At 32.2% G+C, this 16,547-nt stretch overlaps 1 protein-coding gene across 1 annotated transcript in view; it reads left to right on the top strand.

Moving 5' to 3' along the window:
• Positions 1 to 14,627, top strand: part of LOC145683954 (uncharacterized) — a 434,748-nt gene extending 420,121 nt beyond the window's left edge. Inside the window, exon 4 of the mRNA XM_081755670.1 lies at positions 2,823 to 14,627. Coding sequence (XP_081611796.1) covers positions 2,932 to 6,144 — 3,213 coding nt within the window. The 5' untranslated portion in view covers positions 2,823 to 2,931 and the 3' untranslated portion in view covers positions 6,145 to 14,627. The remainder of the gene's footprint in view (positions 1 to 2,822) is intronic.
• The last annotated feature ends 1,920 nt before the right edge of the window (positions 14,628 to 16,547 follow it).

The following is a 16,547-nucleotide window of genomic DNA, read 5'->3' as shown; positions in this document are numbered from 1 at the left end:
CTTCTTTAATTGTGATATTTATCCATAAGTAGAAACTTTGCTTTGTATATAATTACATACGCAGTTAAATTGTTTGTTGAGCAAAACCATATATTTTTCATTAAAAATTAGATATTAAAAGTTTTCATATGGTTTTGCTCAGCAAACAATTACTGTATATGTAAATTCTTTAGTTAGTGGAAATATTTACTTCAATAGCTCTATTTTCAAGTTACTGATAAAAGCAACGGTATAGACATTTGTTTGTGACTGTATATGTTATATCTGTTCATACGTCACTTCTTTAAAGATCAGTTCCTGCACCTACTGTCAAAACATATATCAATAGATTCTTTGTTTGGTTTACTGATTAAAGTCTTAACAAAAATATTAGAGACGAGACTCTTTGGGCATTATGCAGAGTCGTTTCGACGTATGATTAGTGCCATACTACGGACCTGACTACTGCAGAAAATATATGTTAGTCGAACTCTTTAGTATAGCACTAATCACGCGTCAGAACGACTCTGCAATAAATGACATAATAAAATACAAAGTTTTATTAAACAAACAATTGAAATACGTATTGGTATTAACTTAACTGAAAGAGCTATAAGTGACGAAAAGGAAAATGAGGAAAAGTTATCAATAAATTCAAGATATGGTACTAATATTTCATTCTTTTTAGAAATAATAAATTCCTACTTGTAATATGTGCATACATATATATATTTTACCTTATTTGTTTACGTGTTATACATTAGATCGACTAATTTTCCTTTGATTGTTTTGCAATATTTTTGAAGGCACAGTTCTCCAATATCTATTCATGAAGGATTTCGTATGAACTTAGTGTATTGTTGTGATTTTTGGAAGGTTGGCGTATCCTCATCTCTAATACATTTTTTAAAATTCATCCGTATGTTTAAATCTCATTCTCAAAAATACTGATAGTCAATGAAACATTGACAATTTAACATGTGACATGAAGGATGAAAGTCCGATGTTCTTTGAAAAAAAAAAAGTTCAAATTGTTTTCAGGAAAGAAAGCAATCGACATAACCAAATTTAGACTGTATAAATGTTCGAAGGATAATATTTTCTTCATGAACACTATATATGAGAATTGTCAAAGTTAAAACAGTATAATGAAGCGGTAACACGTATAGTATAATAATAATGTTTTTAAAATTGTTTCCAGTGAAATATTTTTCTCTCTCTCTCCTCGTTACTTAAATCTCTAATTAGAATACGTAAATCATGAATAAACTACTGACTTTCTTGTCTGACAACCTCAATGTTCTTACGCATTATCCTTAAGCTATTCAATTTCACTGAATCAAAATGTTACTACTCCCTGGATTGAAGCATCGAGTTTGGGCCTGTGTGCTTGGTTATTCAAGCACAATATACAAAAAACATTTAAGATTATACTTAAATTTTATTATTTCTCCACTCCTTAATAATTGCTCAACTGCTGTTGTATGTAGGTATTAAAAGTATAATGTTATTCTAGCTTTGTTGTTGTTTAAGATGGTATATGACGGAATATTGTTGATTTCTATCGTAACAAATATTTCAAAGTACATCCAGTATCCAGGGAGAAAAAAATACTTGAAATCAACATCCTGTCCAATAATGAATTATGGTATAGAAAGAAAATTGTTAGCTCGCTCCTGAATGAATATTTTTAAAAAGTAATACGGTGGAACTTGGTAGCCAAATGGTTAATTCACATGTATTTCTGCAAGTAGTTTCTTGTTCTATTTCTGGTAATTGTACTAATCTTAGAGAAAATTCTTAAAGATCCATTCCACTTTAAGATCTAGGTTCCGTGTCATATAACCTCGATGTTGAAATGGATAAGCAACTAAAGAAGCAAGAAACTAAGAAGTAATTCATATAAAATGATAATTTGAGAAATATTCAGTATCAATTTATTGCTATTGACGTCAAAACTCAATGAATATGTGAATCTTAAACAAAATGCTACAAGAAATCTCTTCTACAACGCCGCCTTGTAATATTCTCTTCATACTTTCATAGATCATGTACATCAACTATCGAACATCTATTCAAAGACAATCAAAATGCAAAACAATAGTTTTTAACTCATAGCTTACAGGTTTGAAGATTTTTCAGATGAGGTTCAGGCCTTCAAAGTTTTTTACTGTTATTAATCAAATACATCTTTTAAAATAAACAAACAAAATCTTACTGTCCCAATCTTAATTTAACTCATTGACAATGAGGAGAAATGAAGTCGCCAGACTTATGAAATCGTGTCTCTGGTATACATAATTGACTGTTATTGAACAAAGAAAATTAAAGTACAAATTTATGTAATCATGAAAGCTGTCAATAATTTTACCGGATGTTTTTCTCTGCTTCGTGCTTAAATCAAGTTGTAAACTGATTTTATGGATAATGTTTGCTATTTGCAGATTTCATGTTTTAAAATTAATCAGTTTAAATTTTAGTCTATTTATCAAATGTACATGTTGGCTGTTGCTACAGACAAGTACATTTACTCATCATGATTATTACTGTGTATATGATAGAAACCTACATATAAAGATGACATCCCTATTAAACGATCCACTATTAAGAGAGTAGCAGTGTTAGAATACACACTTTTTTCAAACTGTGTCAAATGCATTTGATTCACCACCTAATATTTTAGTAGAAATTTAGAACTATTAATGGTATAATTCGAAATCTTTAGGTGTAACCATTTTATTTCTTTTGTGTTAACATTAAAGTAAAAAAGACATAATTTACTGAACATTGTCTTCTCAGGAAATGATAAGAATTTTAATCTATACTTTTTTCTTTCTTTACAGGTTTTGTGGGAATATGCATCTTTAAGGACTTGTTCAACTTTCACTTTATTTCAACTCTACCATTTCACTATATTCTATGAAATGAAACGTCAGTAACTTAAGAAGCAAAATGTTCGGAATTAAGATAAGGTCATGGATGGAAGCACATATTGTGCGACCACGAAAGAAACGTTCTAAAGATGGCACATCCAGCAAGAACAAGTTTTCTAAGACAACTGATCTGGTCGTGGTGGTTCCTGACAGGCCCCTTCTGGACTCTGCAGGTAATTCTCCAACTAGTCCGCTGGTCTCCAAGAAGCAGCAGCATAAATCACAGCAGTCATCTGGCGAACTTATTCACGTAGGATGTTCTACTCAAGTTACACTGGCTCCACCACCAACGTCATACGAAACTATTTCACTGCCACAAAATTATAACAATTTATCTTCGCCTGAATCAGCATACTCAACTGGGTATTCCACTGATGGCACATCACCACATGGCTACTCCCCAGGTGCTTCCTTTCCTCCTGAGTATTACATTAATCTTCGCACAGGAACACACTACTTCCAATCGTCTCATGCACCAGCAGCATCTCACTTTCTGTTGTGTGATAGGGTCAGAGGTGTTGTAGCAGCTGCAACTACCTCAACAGCTGATAAAAGCGTTGTTACGGTAGCTGCAGCAAGAGCTGCAGCTGTTGCAGCTGCTGCAGCATCTAAGTCGGAAGAATCTAATGTTCAAACAATAGTAAAGGTACCTGCTGTTTCTGCTGAGGCGTGTTGTACTGTGGAGGCAACTCCAATTATGGTTTCTAGCACAGCAGTGTCCGGTACAAATGCTGGCACACTCTATCATCATCGTAGAACAGAGTCTATGGATGAAAGTAGGCGTTATCCTGCAATACGTACGAGTTTTGCTCAACTCGAGGACATTCAAGACCTCAAGCAGACAAATTCTCCTCGACAGAGGAATCGTATTAGAACAAATCCTTGGATGGGTGGGATAAATAACTCTAAGGACAAAGATGCGCTGAAGACGGGTAGAAACTCATGTTGTAGTTCTGAAACGGGTGGTTCAAATAACGAAACATCCCTTGTACCTAAGCAGTACGAGTACTCTTCCAGCGAAAGAAATTCCTACAGCAGTAGTGATGTGAATGTTCCATACCAAACAGAACTAACAGTGCAAAAATCTACCAATGCAAATATAGCAGTAGCACAAATAAAAGGCACTACTCATTCGTCTATAGTAGTTCGTTGCGGGAGTGGTGTCCTGGAAGAACGACAGTCTTGGTGTTGTAGGGAAATGGTTGGAGCGCTTAGTGATACAGGAATTGATACAAAGCGAAGAGGGAGTCTCTCGTCTACTACGACATCTACAACCACAAATTCCGAAGATGACTGCACGTTAAATGAAATGGGGAAATATGATGAGAGTTATATTTATGAGAAGGAAACCGATATATTAAGTGATAGTGACCCTACAGATTGCGAAGAAGAAATACGTGAAACAGATACTGGAAACGGCGAATCAGATAGCGAATACGATGATACTGAAGATGATGATGATTTAGATTTTATAGACGATGGCCCTTTAGTTGTTGAAATTGAATCACCTGTTACTCCTGTTAATACTGGACACTGTACCTATGTCACTGATTTTGTAAGAAAGGCTAAAATGAGGGAATCGTTTCTACGAAGAGCTAGTGCTAAACGAGACAAGCGAGAGGAAAATGCTTCTAGAAAACCAAGTATCAGAAGAGAAGACGGGTTATTATCTAGAAGAGCAAGCTCCAAAGATGGTAGTCAAAGGCGAAAAGAAGGACAATCGCGTCAATCTAGTCAAAGAAAATCTAGACGAAGCAGTCGCCGTGGGAATGCTAACATGGAGGCAAGATTAAATAATTCAACAAGTTGGAAAATAATTATAACAGAGAACGCTATTAGTAATGAGAATGCTGGTGAAAATAAAGGAAATGAATCACCATTTACTCAGAGATTATCAGTTGTAAGTAACAATATCGATAATGAAGATATTCCTTTTATGAACATTGATAATGACGTAACACCTGTTGCTTCTCCGAAGAGAATAGCCTCCATACCAGAGACCAGAACTCCAACACTCTCAGATAAAAATATCGAAATTAATGGGAATACTGAAAACATGTCAAGAGAGGATTCTCGTAAATCTAGTCCAAATCAAAATACGGGAAACAGGGTAAGCGATAAAAACGGAAACGAGAATGTTCCTCCACATGACAAAGTTTTAGCCCGTAAGTCAATACCAGGCTCGCATTACTTTTCAGCCTTCGACTCAGAAGTTAAATTAATAGAAGCCGACAAAGAAGCAGATCAAAAATATAGAGAGCTTATTCTGGAAGCAGAACATATTCTTGTGAGAATGAAAAGCTGCAGCTTGGAAACTGATTCGTCAACTGAACCAGATGATGTTCAATATGAAAGACTTGGAAACTCAGAGAAAAATCATTCAGAGCAACCTGTTAATAAACAAGTATCAAAATTGAAGGAGGAAGAAACTATAGAAACAATATCCCCTAGACGAAGTCCACGACATTCTCCATATAGAATGAGAAAACGTCACGAGGCACGAATCGTTCATAAGGAAAAATTAACTGAAGGTAGCCCATCTAGTTCGGATTCAGAAAGAGTTCCGACATCCACTCCTCGACCAGGCCGTTATATAGATAATTCTACATGCACTGAAAATAATAATAATCATCATAATAATAAAGCAGCAAGCCGCCGTCCACCTCTGATGACGTTTCGATCAGTAGATTTAGGTAATGCTGTGAATTCCACTTATTGTCCTCAAAGTGAACCCTTGAAACGGAAGGTATACACTTGCGATACATTTAATAAAATCCAGAAATCCTTAGAAAATAAACCATTGTTTAGAGAAAATTCTTGTATAACAGGAAATCCTAAAGTACCACATAATGAGAACCAAACAAGATCTATATTAGAGGTAAGAGGCAGCCTAGAAGAGAAAGTGGCAAGACTTAGACAAGAGCGTTTGGAAGTAGAGGCAAAGATTCGTGAAGCACAAGAAGAAGAAAGACAAAGGCAACAAGAGAAGGCTCGATTTCAGCGCCAACTGACAATTTTTAGACGACAAATGTTGCTACAAACAATTGAAAGTCTAAAACGTAACCTTGAAGATCAATCGGCAAGACTTCAAGAAGCGTATCGATCAACGTTAGATATGCAGTTAAACGTTCGCCGACGTCGAAGTAATAGCAGACAACGTGGCGATGCTTCCAAGACATCTTGCTCTTTAACTGGTCCACCTCACCAAAAGGAAATATCAGGACAATCCTGAGCACAGGAACGGACCTCGTACGTTGCAGCAGCTCTCGAAGGTACGAGAGATGCGCTACGGAGGAGGTTCGGAAGAGGGGCCACTAGTTTCTCATGCTTTTCTTCTTGTAGAGGAGGCGTTCACTTCAGTGATATTGAGCGCAATGATGTACCTAGAAAATTACGTACCGAAGCTATGACAGTTCGATGCTGGGAAAGCCAATTGTAAATCTGGTTTCAAAAGGCTAATTTAATATATTAGTACTTTTGAAAAAAATAAATCTAATTTTAAGAGGTAGAAAATATATAAACATTATCAGAATACGATATCAATAAAACACTTGAAAAGTTTTGAAGTAATATAACAAGTACAAGGTGAATGTGAGACGGGCTTTGTCTGAAACGTTGACATCAGTGGTGCCAGACACACGCGAATAATATGGTACTAGTTGTATTATTACTTTACACTAATCTTACTAATGGTACGTGATGTTTTAGTGATAATTAGCTTAACATCTACAAACAATATGAAGTTCATTTTATGTAATAGCTCCTACCGTAATATCTATGTCATGATAGTAAATTTATACGAAACTTGAAACGATATTCATTAACAAATAATACATAATCTTACTAATGTGTTCATAACATTTTGGTTAGATTAAATTCTGTGCTTATACCAAAAATAGATACCAAAGATATTTTTAACGTGTTGCATCAAACTGATATGTTAACAATGTGCCAAAGAGTGTGATTATTATTTTCAGTTAAGATTCTTATTTATGTAAGATCATGCCTTCTACAGGTAGACGTCTCGTATAAGTAGGGCAACTTTGACAAGAAGACTGTTCTATTTAGGGTTTCTCTTTACGGCAGTTTATCTGCAAAATATTATGAAAACTTACATTCATGTATTCCATCCAATTCGCGTAAGGTATGGGAATAAATGATCTGAGACAATTAACTACTGAGATTTAGCTTAATTGCTTTTATGTTTTTGTCATTAGTTTGTATCTTCATAAAAATATAATTGTTTAGCACATATTATTTAGCTTCTTATCGTTAAGGAACTCCAATATATTCTCCACTACTCCTTGAGTTCTATAAATTGTTTCATGAAGGATATAAAAATTGTAGAAAGTGAGCCAAATATTGTCTATAAAATTCTGTTAAATTAACTTAGAACTGATTTCAGGTCCTTTACTATAGGCAAGAAATATTGATAACGTCACAATCGCCAGGCATTGTATGAAAGATCTGTTCATGAAATATTATTTTGTAAGTTTTAAATATTCTGCTACAAGAAACACTATGTGTAGTTACTAATTTTTTAGGGGAAATAAAAAAAAGTAATGAAGGGCTTGGTGAAGAACCTTAAACTATACTCTAAGAAGAAGGCTTCTAATTGTAAGTTAAATTTGAACAATTTCCTCAGTGGTGCATACCTCAATTGGTAAATAATAATTCTCGAAAATTTGTGAAATTTAGACTACATCTGTACAAATTCACAACTTCTTTGCAACACATAGTATTGAAAACACTCCTTCATGTAAGGTTAAAGTTTACGAAATCTTAAGTCATTTAAATAATGAACTCCATTTGCCTCCTTTGGGGAGGAATTGGATACGTTTTACTCAAATCACAGCATAATTGGTGCATTAAATTGTGTTTGCATTTAAAACTAACTGCATTTACTAAATTAGTAATAAGATAATTATATCACTTGAAAGATAAAATCACAACCTCTTTAAACAAAATGATAATTCAATAATATTTTGTGTTGGTAACTATGAAATATAGGACAAGGAAATGTGAATTGTAATACGCTAATAACAAAACTTTCAATTTCCGAATTATTTCCCAAATTTGAAAGTAAGTTATTGAAGTAAATGATGTTATTAGTATATGTTTTTATATAAGTTCAAAGATAATCTACATAATAAAATTTACACTTAAATAGTGAAACGGAACACACATATGTTTAAAGGTTGTTTAAAACTTCAATAAATGACAGAAACGCAATATGGTTTGAAATAGTATAATCCTGAGTAATTCAATTAAGAGCAAAATGGTTTCTATTAATTTCATCAATGTTTTGCATATCATTATTTAAGCTCTATATTTTCATCTACTATAAGCTTCTATCATATTCCAACAGGAAATGCTATTTTTATTATGTGGTACTGAATCGAAGGTGCTATAAGGTTATTGAGACTGTTTTTGTATTTCTGGAAGCTGTAAATATAATGTGTCTCAAATTTTAACATAATTTCCTTTTCAGAGTATTTTTAGAGAATTCAAGAAATTCATAACATCTGTTTAAACTGAACACATCTCAGGGTAACATAATTTTCAATTTGCAATATAATACACAATACATTTATTTTTGAATGAGAAAAATGATTAAACCATTCTTTTTTTGTTTCAAAGCTAAACTAATATTTATAATTAATGTGGCATTAGAATAGAACTAAAGATCTTTGTTACAAAAAATGCATTATCTGATTAATAACATTATAAATTTGAATTACTCAGTCTAAACAGTGGTAAGCTCTCCTAACTGTTAATATTCTCAAATGTTTATATTAATAACTATTACAAAGCCATTTACATTACTTTATCTGATTCAGAAATGTTGTATGACGATATAAAGACTGATTTGTTTGTAAGATAAATGTTTCAATTAAGAGAAGCAGAACTATTCTATTTTATTTAGTCTCTAAAATACTTTGTTTACGAGTGCGCCTCATTAAATTCTATTTTGAAACAATGATAAGAAGATATTTTATAATTATCATGATTCATTTTGATTTTAAAATACAAGTTTCAATTCAGGACAATGAATAAAATAGTAAGTCAGTAAAATAATTATATAAAACCACTAAATGATTATAATTAACTACGGTTGTGTTAATGTTGATAAGATATGTTACAAAACAAAATAAAAAAACGATAAATAGAATTTTTATTATAAATTTTAAGCTATTGTAGACAAAAATGAAGTAAGGAGCTATTGTAAATAGAATAATTGTAAATGCAGTGAACTATTGGCTTTGTGAAGTTGACGGATGAAGAAGAAATTTGATTTTAGAAAAACATGTAATTTTTACAACTTATTAAGTAAAGTTTTATAATTCGGCTAGAGAGCAGACGGAATTAATTTTATAGAGTCCGAGAATAGAAACTGCTAAACTAGGCCAGAACAGAAAGAAAAATATAGAATATGGAATTATAGTGGATTAACTAGCTTATACCTCTATTTGGTCTATTATTATAATTACAGAGTCTAATTTGTCTTGTAAAAGGAATTGACAGAAGTGGAAAGTAATAAGTAAGACATTGGCTATTATAAATATGAAAAAATGAAATCTTTACGTTTTACGTCTCACGTTTATGCCGGCTAGGTTAAAGGAGACAATGATGATGAGAAATGAGTGAAATGGTGGAAGGAAGAAAGTGTTAGGAAACGGAGAACCCCGAGAAATCCCACGCGCACGGAGTTTGTCCACCACAAACCTCACGTAGCGCGAGCTGAGGATAAGTATGAAGTAACTAATACAAGAAAAGGTATGATATTTAAAAATGATTCTAAAATACTTACATGTAACGCAAGCATAACGCTATCAACCATAAAATTAAAAAGAAATAGAATAAGAGGTGCAAATTAAGAATAACAATGTAAAGAAGTCAGAAAGGAAAAAAGAATCCTAAGTTTTCTTTCGCTGGAGATGTGTTATAACGTAATTTCCATGCAAAACCACATCATTACTATTAGTACACTTCGAAGGATGACTAAAGTCTCTTATATGTTTATTTCATGTAAAATGTTACAAATTTCACAGTAACTTTATAGTAATGTTTGTTCATACATTTTTTATCATTGGAATTGCCTAGTGAAGGGTCCTTTCTGAAACAAATTGCACTATTATTTTTCGCTTCTTTCTCTAATTCTCAAGCAAATCAATTCAACTAAACATAAGCATAAGTCGAGTTGAGCGATTAAATATATTAACTAGGTAAAAATATTAATTAAAAAAATACATTATAACCATTTCACTTAGTTTAAAAATCAGGAATAATTTTGCATTATGGTCTGTGAAACCTGGAACTTCATTAGATTAGATTCCAAATCATTATTTGGTGTCCATATTAATATTAGATTCTGTCCTACATTATTTAAGTATCTCATGGGAACATAAACCAAAACTCAACTTGAAAATCTTGCTTACATTTATTTTTTTTCTTTCCTTTAAAAACTAAGCTAAGCTACTTTGAAATTTATGTATATTTTGAGTAGAACAGAATAAAATGAATTAAGTATGATTACAAAAATAGAATATTGTATTTAATATTTACTCAATATTTGTATCAACATTAATAATTCATAACATTTATTTTAGAATACTATGTAAAATTTCTCCTACTAAAAATAGTGGAAGGATTAATATTGACATTAACTGTCTGTCAATAATGAAGTATTCTCAAAGTGCATTAATGAAAATTTATTTTCTCAAGATTCTAAGGTTTTAATAATGTAAAGTTTTCATGTGAGTTTATTCTTAAAGTTAGAATTCTGATATTTTTGCCAAGTATATTTCCTTATAAGTACGTGAATTTAAAGAAAATAAATTGATGAATTGTCTCTTAGATCAAAGCATGTGAGTTACAATTCAATAAAAATTAAATGTAATTATGATTTCTTTCAAAAATGTAAAATAAAAGCAAAGAATACAGAGGGTTTCAATAAGTAAAAGATCCTTATCTAGTAGAGAACTAATTTGCAATTTAAAAAGTTGGAAGATGTTAGAGACTGACTAAATATGGTTGACATGAGACTATTACATAGTGGAAACTTTAAGTTAATAATTCGTGAAATTGATTTTATGTTTGCCTGTTCTTTCTCTGCTTATTCAATACCAAAGTTTTGAATGCAATTATGAATATAGTTTTTTTTTTTTTTTTTAGAAGTTTTGTATAACGTGTGCATTACTCAAGACAAACATGAGAGTCGTTTTATTTTACACCTGCACTCAGATACGTTTGTTTAAATGATACGTTAGTTCATATTTAATACACTATTTCATTGCGGGACCGCGGTGGCTCAGTGGTAGAGAGTTCACTTCTGGTGCTTGGGGTCCCTGGTTCGATTCCAGCTCGCGGCAAGTGAACTTTGTGGTGGACAAACACCGTGTGCATGGATTTGCTCGGGGCTCTCCCGTTTCCTCCTACTTTCTTCATTTCATCATTTCATTCATTTCTCATCTTCACCGTCTCCTTTAGCCTAGCCGGCATAACCATGGGACGTGCAACTCAAATATTTCATTTGATTTTACTATTTAATTGCGTCATGATACTCTGTATATTTTCTTGATGTTATACCGAGTAATTCTATTAAAGCTTACGGATTTCATTTGTGTCTAGAATTTCTGAGGTCCGATTTTGATGCGATTTGTGGCAAATGATCAAGTAAGGATGGGAGATTTATGGGTCTACGTTTACTGGTTTAAATTCATCACGCCTCAAGAAAAACAGCAAATATTCGCCAGTGTACCTTGCAATTGGAATGAGGTTTTGGATTTTTGAAGCGAAATTGTAGAATACAAATTAAGTGTTAGTGGTAACACCGAAATATCCGATGTTGAATAGCTACAGCCGATTTCTTGCGACAAACAACGGAGAGATTTCTTGGGCGACCTAAGGAGTCGATAAATGACATTTTTCACAAGAGCTGCCTACAGGGTCCGATGCTTCCCTGTCTCACTCAGAAGCGATTCTATTTCTTCCAATTTATTCACTTCCAACCATAGGTATTATTATGTTACTATCTGGGTCAGGACGTGAGGGAAATTTGTTTCTAAATGACCTTCGCGAAGCAACAACAGATTCCGTTTACCAAAAACTTCTAACGATAAACTCATGTTGTTGCAAAGAATACACTATTCGCACTGTGTCCTGATTATACTCACACTAGGACAGAATTGTACAGCGAAATTCCGAATACAACGGCCCAGTTTCATATTTCTTATTCTTATTGACCTTGGCGAAGTTTCCATGTACGAAGAAAACCCAAATCTTCACATCGCACCGCATTTGATTCGAATTGTAAGGTACACTAGCGAATATTTGCATTTTTTTCTTCAGGCGTGGCCGATATTATCTCGGATGAATTTAAACCAGTAAACATGGTCTCACAAATCTTCCATCCTTCCTTGATCATTTGCCACAAACCGCATGAAAATCGGACTTCTGTTAGAAATTCTAGACCCAAATGAAACCGCGAGTTTTAAAAAATCACCTTATATTTTATTAGTTGCATTTGAACTGTTATGATCATTGTAAATATATCTGCTTACAGTAAAAACAGTCTGAAATATTCCAAAACAGTAGAAACTAGAAGAGAAATTTGCTTTGAGTTTCCCACTGATGTTTTTTAAAAAATAAATATTAGTGAATTTTACGTCAATGGCCATAATCTATATTTATGGAAACTCTGTTCATTTATTGTTTGTGTGATATATATCGTTAAAGTAAACTCTTACAGGTTCAAAGACACAAGAAAACTTTTCCTGAAACATGATGTTGACACTAAAACCGAAAATAACAAATATAAATATTACAGACACTATTCTTCAACATTGTTCGAAAATAAAATTTACTTTAACATGAGTAGAAGGCGTAATAATTCATACAAATCTTTCCATTGTAAAAATAGTAGTCATATGTATGAACATTAGATCTAGTCATGTAATGTAAGTAATTTCTATCATTGTTTTTTAAATACATATACATATATAGTTCTTAATGATCAAAAGATCTGAATTGAAAAGAATGGAAAAAAGGGTAAATTTTCTGGCAATACACTAATGTTTCCTGTATATTACTGTAACAATTTGTAGATAATATGTACCTTCCTAACCCTGTTTATGTATTTCTTTAAAGAAATATCAATCTTTAGAGTTCTAAGCTGTAAACAGTGTGTAGTTCTTCATTGCGTGTGGTATTAGATTGTAGATAGTTCAAAATTACTAAGAACTAAATTGAGTCTTTATTATCCATTGGTTAGTAAATATTATATTTTGTGTTTCCTAACTTCTCTTTGGGAGATAGATTTTTAGCTAAGAAACCTCTTAGCATAAGATAATTTCTTTTGAAACCACGTTTTCTTATCACAGTTTAGTATGTCAGTTTATTATCTCATGCATAATGGTCCATCCGTCGATCCATCCATTCAGCATACATGAATACATACACACATGAACATTAAAAATGTGATTTCTATTCACATTACATGGACACAAGCTAGTATTTCTTTTATCGTGTAAAATGTATTATATACGAGAATTTCTTGTTATTTTCGTCATTTTCTTTATTACTATTATTATCTTTGAAATAGAACATATTAGAAGCAAACTGCTACTTTAAGTAGATATAATCTAATATCATATCTAGATAAATGTTTTCTATTGTAAATAATGGATATCATATACAAGTTAGGAAAGGAAGATTTAAAGAAACATGAGTTAATGTGTACATAAATATAAGTATTGAATAATGTTAGAGAGGACATAATTGTTATAGTAGAAGAGAAGATATTTTTTATTTATTTCTGTATTTCCGTTCATAATGTTAAAATTTTTATTTACATAAACAGAGTTAGTAGTATAAAAACGTTATTTTCGTTTCTGTGTATAGATAGTGTACATGAAATACATTAAAAATCGTATTGACCACTTTTAAGTGGTGTAAAAAAAAATCTTAACTTATTGTGTAGACACACACATGTATATCGTGAACAAAACATTATTCCATACTAATGTATAAGTGTATTCTTTCATTGAAGTGTTCATGTTCAACATGACAAGAAGGTTCTTTTGATGATTATTATAGGAAGATATAAAGAGCAAACAGTGTATACAGAGAAAGTATCTAATACATATAAAAAAAAATTGCAAATTATGAAACCAAAGTTAATTGTAAGATGATTGTAAATTATGATGTTACGTTTGTACAGTTTTGCTCAAGTATGATAAACAGATTACAACCCGTAAATGAATAATTATCTTCAAAAACATTCCATTTTAAAAGTTGTAAAAAAAGATAATAAATGCAAGAAAGTCGAAAGCCATTTATGAAGAAAATAAAAGAAAGTAATTATTCCATTAAACCTTATTCCCAACTGGAATTTTACGGAAAAGAAGTGTATGTATTCCCTTATCCCCTGGCGAACATAATTTGTATTCATTACCGGTACTTAATAATATTTTTGTGATGGTTTTTGTCTGTTGTATACGTTTTCTACGATGACGAGAAACATGTGTTTTTTACATTAACTTAATGTGTTATTTTTGGCAGCTTTGTTTTTTTTCACAATAAGTAATGGAAAAAGAAAGAAAAAGAAATGTACAAGTTGTCCTTTTTGTGATTTGTTGTGTGCAAGAGAAGTATAGTAATTGTTAACCAGAAAAGGAAGAAACCATTTGAAAATAAAGTATTAAATAATTAAAATATTTACCATTAATTTCTTAACAAAACCTTTCTCTTTCTCATTATTTTCATTATGATGTGTGCGAAATTTGTAATATTTTTCCCTTTGCTTTTAATTTTTATTTTACTCCTAGATTTCTTGAGAATGTTTATAGTCTGACTCATCATTTTGACTTGTTTATCATATTTCTTTTACTTTCGGGTGTAACTACAATACAATATAGTAGTCGAAATTATTGAGAAAATCTTTTCCTCATTGTACAAAATTAGTCAGCACACCATCTTTTCTTTATGCTTTTACTTACCCCTTAAAACGTTTATCAGAAGTTTCAAAAAGAAAGTAGAAACTAAATTTATATATATATATAATTAATATATACACTACCCTGATACAAGTAAATAGGGACCTATAAAATGAGTCTGTTCCCATTGTTATGTGCCGATGCACTAAATACAGTAATCATTTCTAACGCTTGAGTTAATGTTTGGTGGAGCCCCATCTTGGCGGTATTAAAGCTTCAACTCTACGATGCATTATACCCGGTTAATCATCGATACATCCTGGGACAGTTCTTGACATTGTATCAAGTCTTCGCGTTGTCGGAAGATGAATTTGAAAACAATTTTCCTGTTCAAGCGGTTGGGCAGCGCTTGCATGATAACATGTTTGCTCATAATCTGAATTTCACATTGCGCTACTCTACAGTTTCCCTATTTCAAAAGGTAGAAATCAATTTTGTAATGTAGTTTTGGAAATTTGAGTCTCTATCACAAGAAATAAAGTTATTACAACCAATATTCCAGATTGCAGCCTCACACTATAACACTTACGCCATTGTAGAGGATGTTCGAATTGTGCTGAATTGCGATGTATCGATCGCTTCTACATCAACTCTTGACCTATGTTCAAAAATTAGAAAAATCTTTGATCGAATTGTATAAAATGAGTCCAAAATGTACTGGCTTGCTCACATGGCAGTTTTGTCACTGTGTTATTTGTGTAGTGCATAGATTTCGTTTCGGCAACACATTGGGACATTTCCACATTATGGAAATACAGCTAAATATTCATCCTGATGAGTAAGCCTCAACTGCGATGCCATCCACAGGTTTGAATTGCTGAGCTTTATTAGCCATTACGACCACACATATTATACATGATGTCCCGAAGGCACGATCATGAGTTGACGCATATTTTATCGTCCTATTTGAAATGCAATATTTAGTTTAAAGTCTCACGTTTACTCAGGCTAAAGAAGACTGTATCCGTCCCACTTGAATTGCATTGTAACCTTGTTAACAGTTGTTAACGGTACACATAACGCATAATTGACAAGGCGGTAATTTCTACCACACTCAAAATACGAAACTATGTGACTTCGATTAACCTTTTCTCAGGTCGTGGGAATTATACTTCGCACCCAATATTTCATTTTCTAATGATCTTGAGAAGAGTTCTTATCATATTAATGATAATGTAGAATTTCGAGAGCTAGAAATCAATTGGATTTCTTATCTTGCACTTGATCGGTTTAGTATATCACGTGTAAATGATTCAATAAAATAACAAAAAAAAAATCTAAATGATAATGAGATCAATCTATTAAGAGATTAACCAAATTAAAATAAATTTTTAAAGTTTAAACCACATATCACACCCCAGAGCAACTGATAAAGCATACAAGGGACCTCCAGCGCCGGTTATTCATGAAAGTATATCTTTCAAAGGCAGATCATCATTTTAACAATACATATTTTTACAATTCATGAAGATACGAGACATGGTGTGTCCAGGCTTAAAACTAGCAAGGTAATGATCCAAAATCTATCACAGTTGTCACAAAGAAGAACAAGGCTGGAAAAAAATTCGGTTAAGCTGTCATACTGCTATTATAATACTAAATATAATGAATTTATGACAGACGTTGTGCACTTCAATCA

The sequence above is a fragment of the Thermobia domestica genome, chromosome 4, assembly GCF_964235325.1.
Source record: "Thermobia domestica chromosome 4, izTheDome1.hap1.1, whole genome shotgun sequence".
Lineage (NCBI taxonomy): Eukaryota > Metazoa > Arthropoda > Insecta > Zygentoma > Lepismatidae > Thermobia > Thermobia domestica.
Note: the sequence above shows the minus strand (reverse complement) of the source record. Positions and strands in the feature narration are given on the sequence as shown.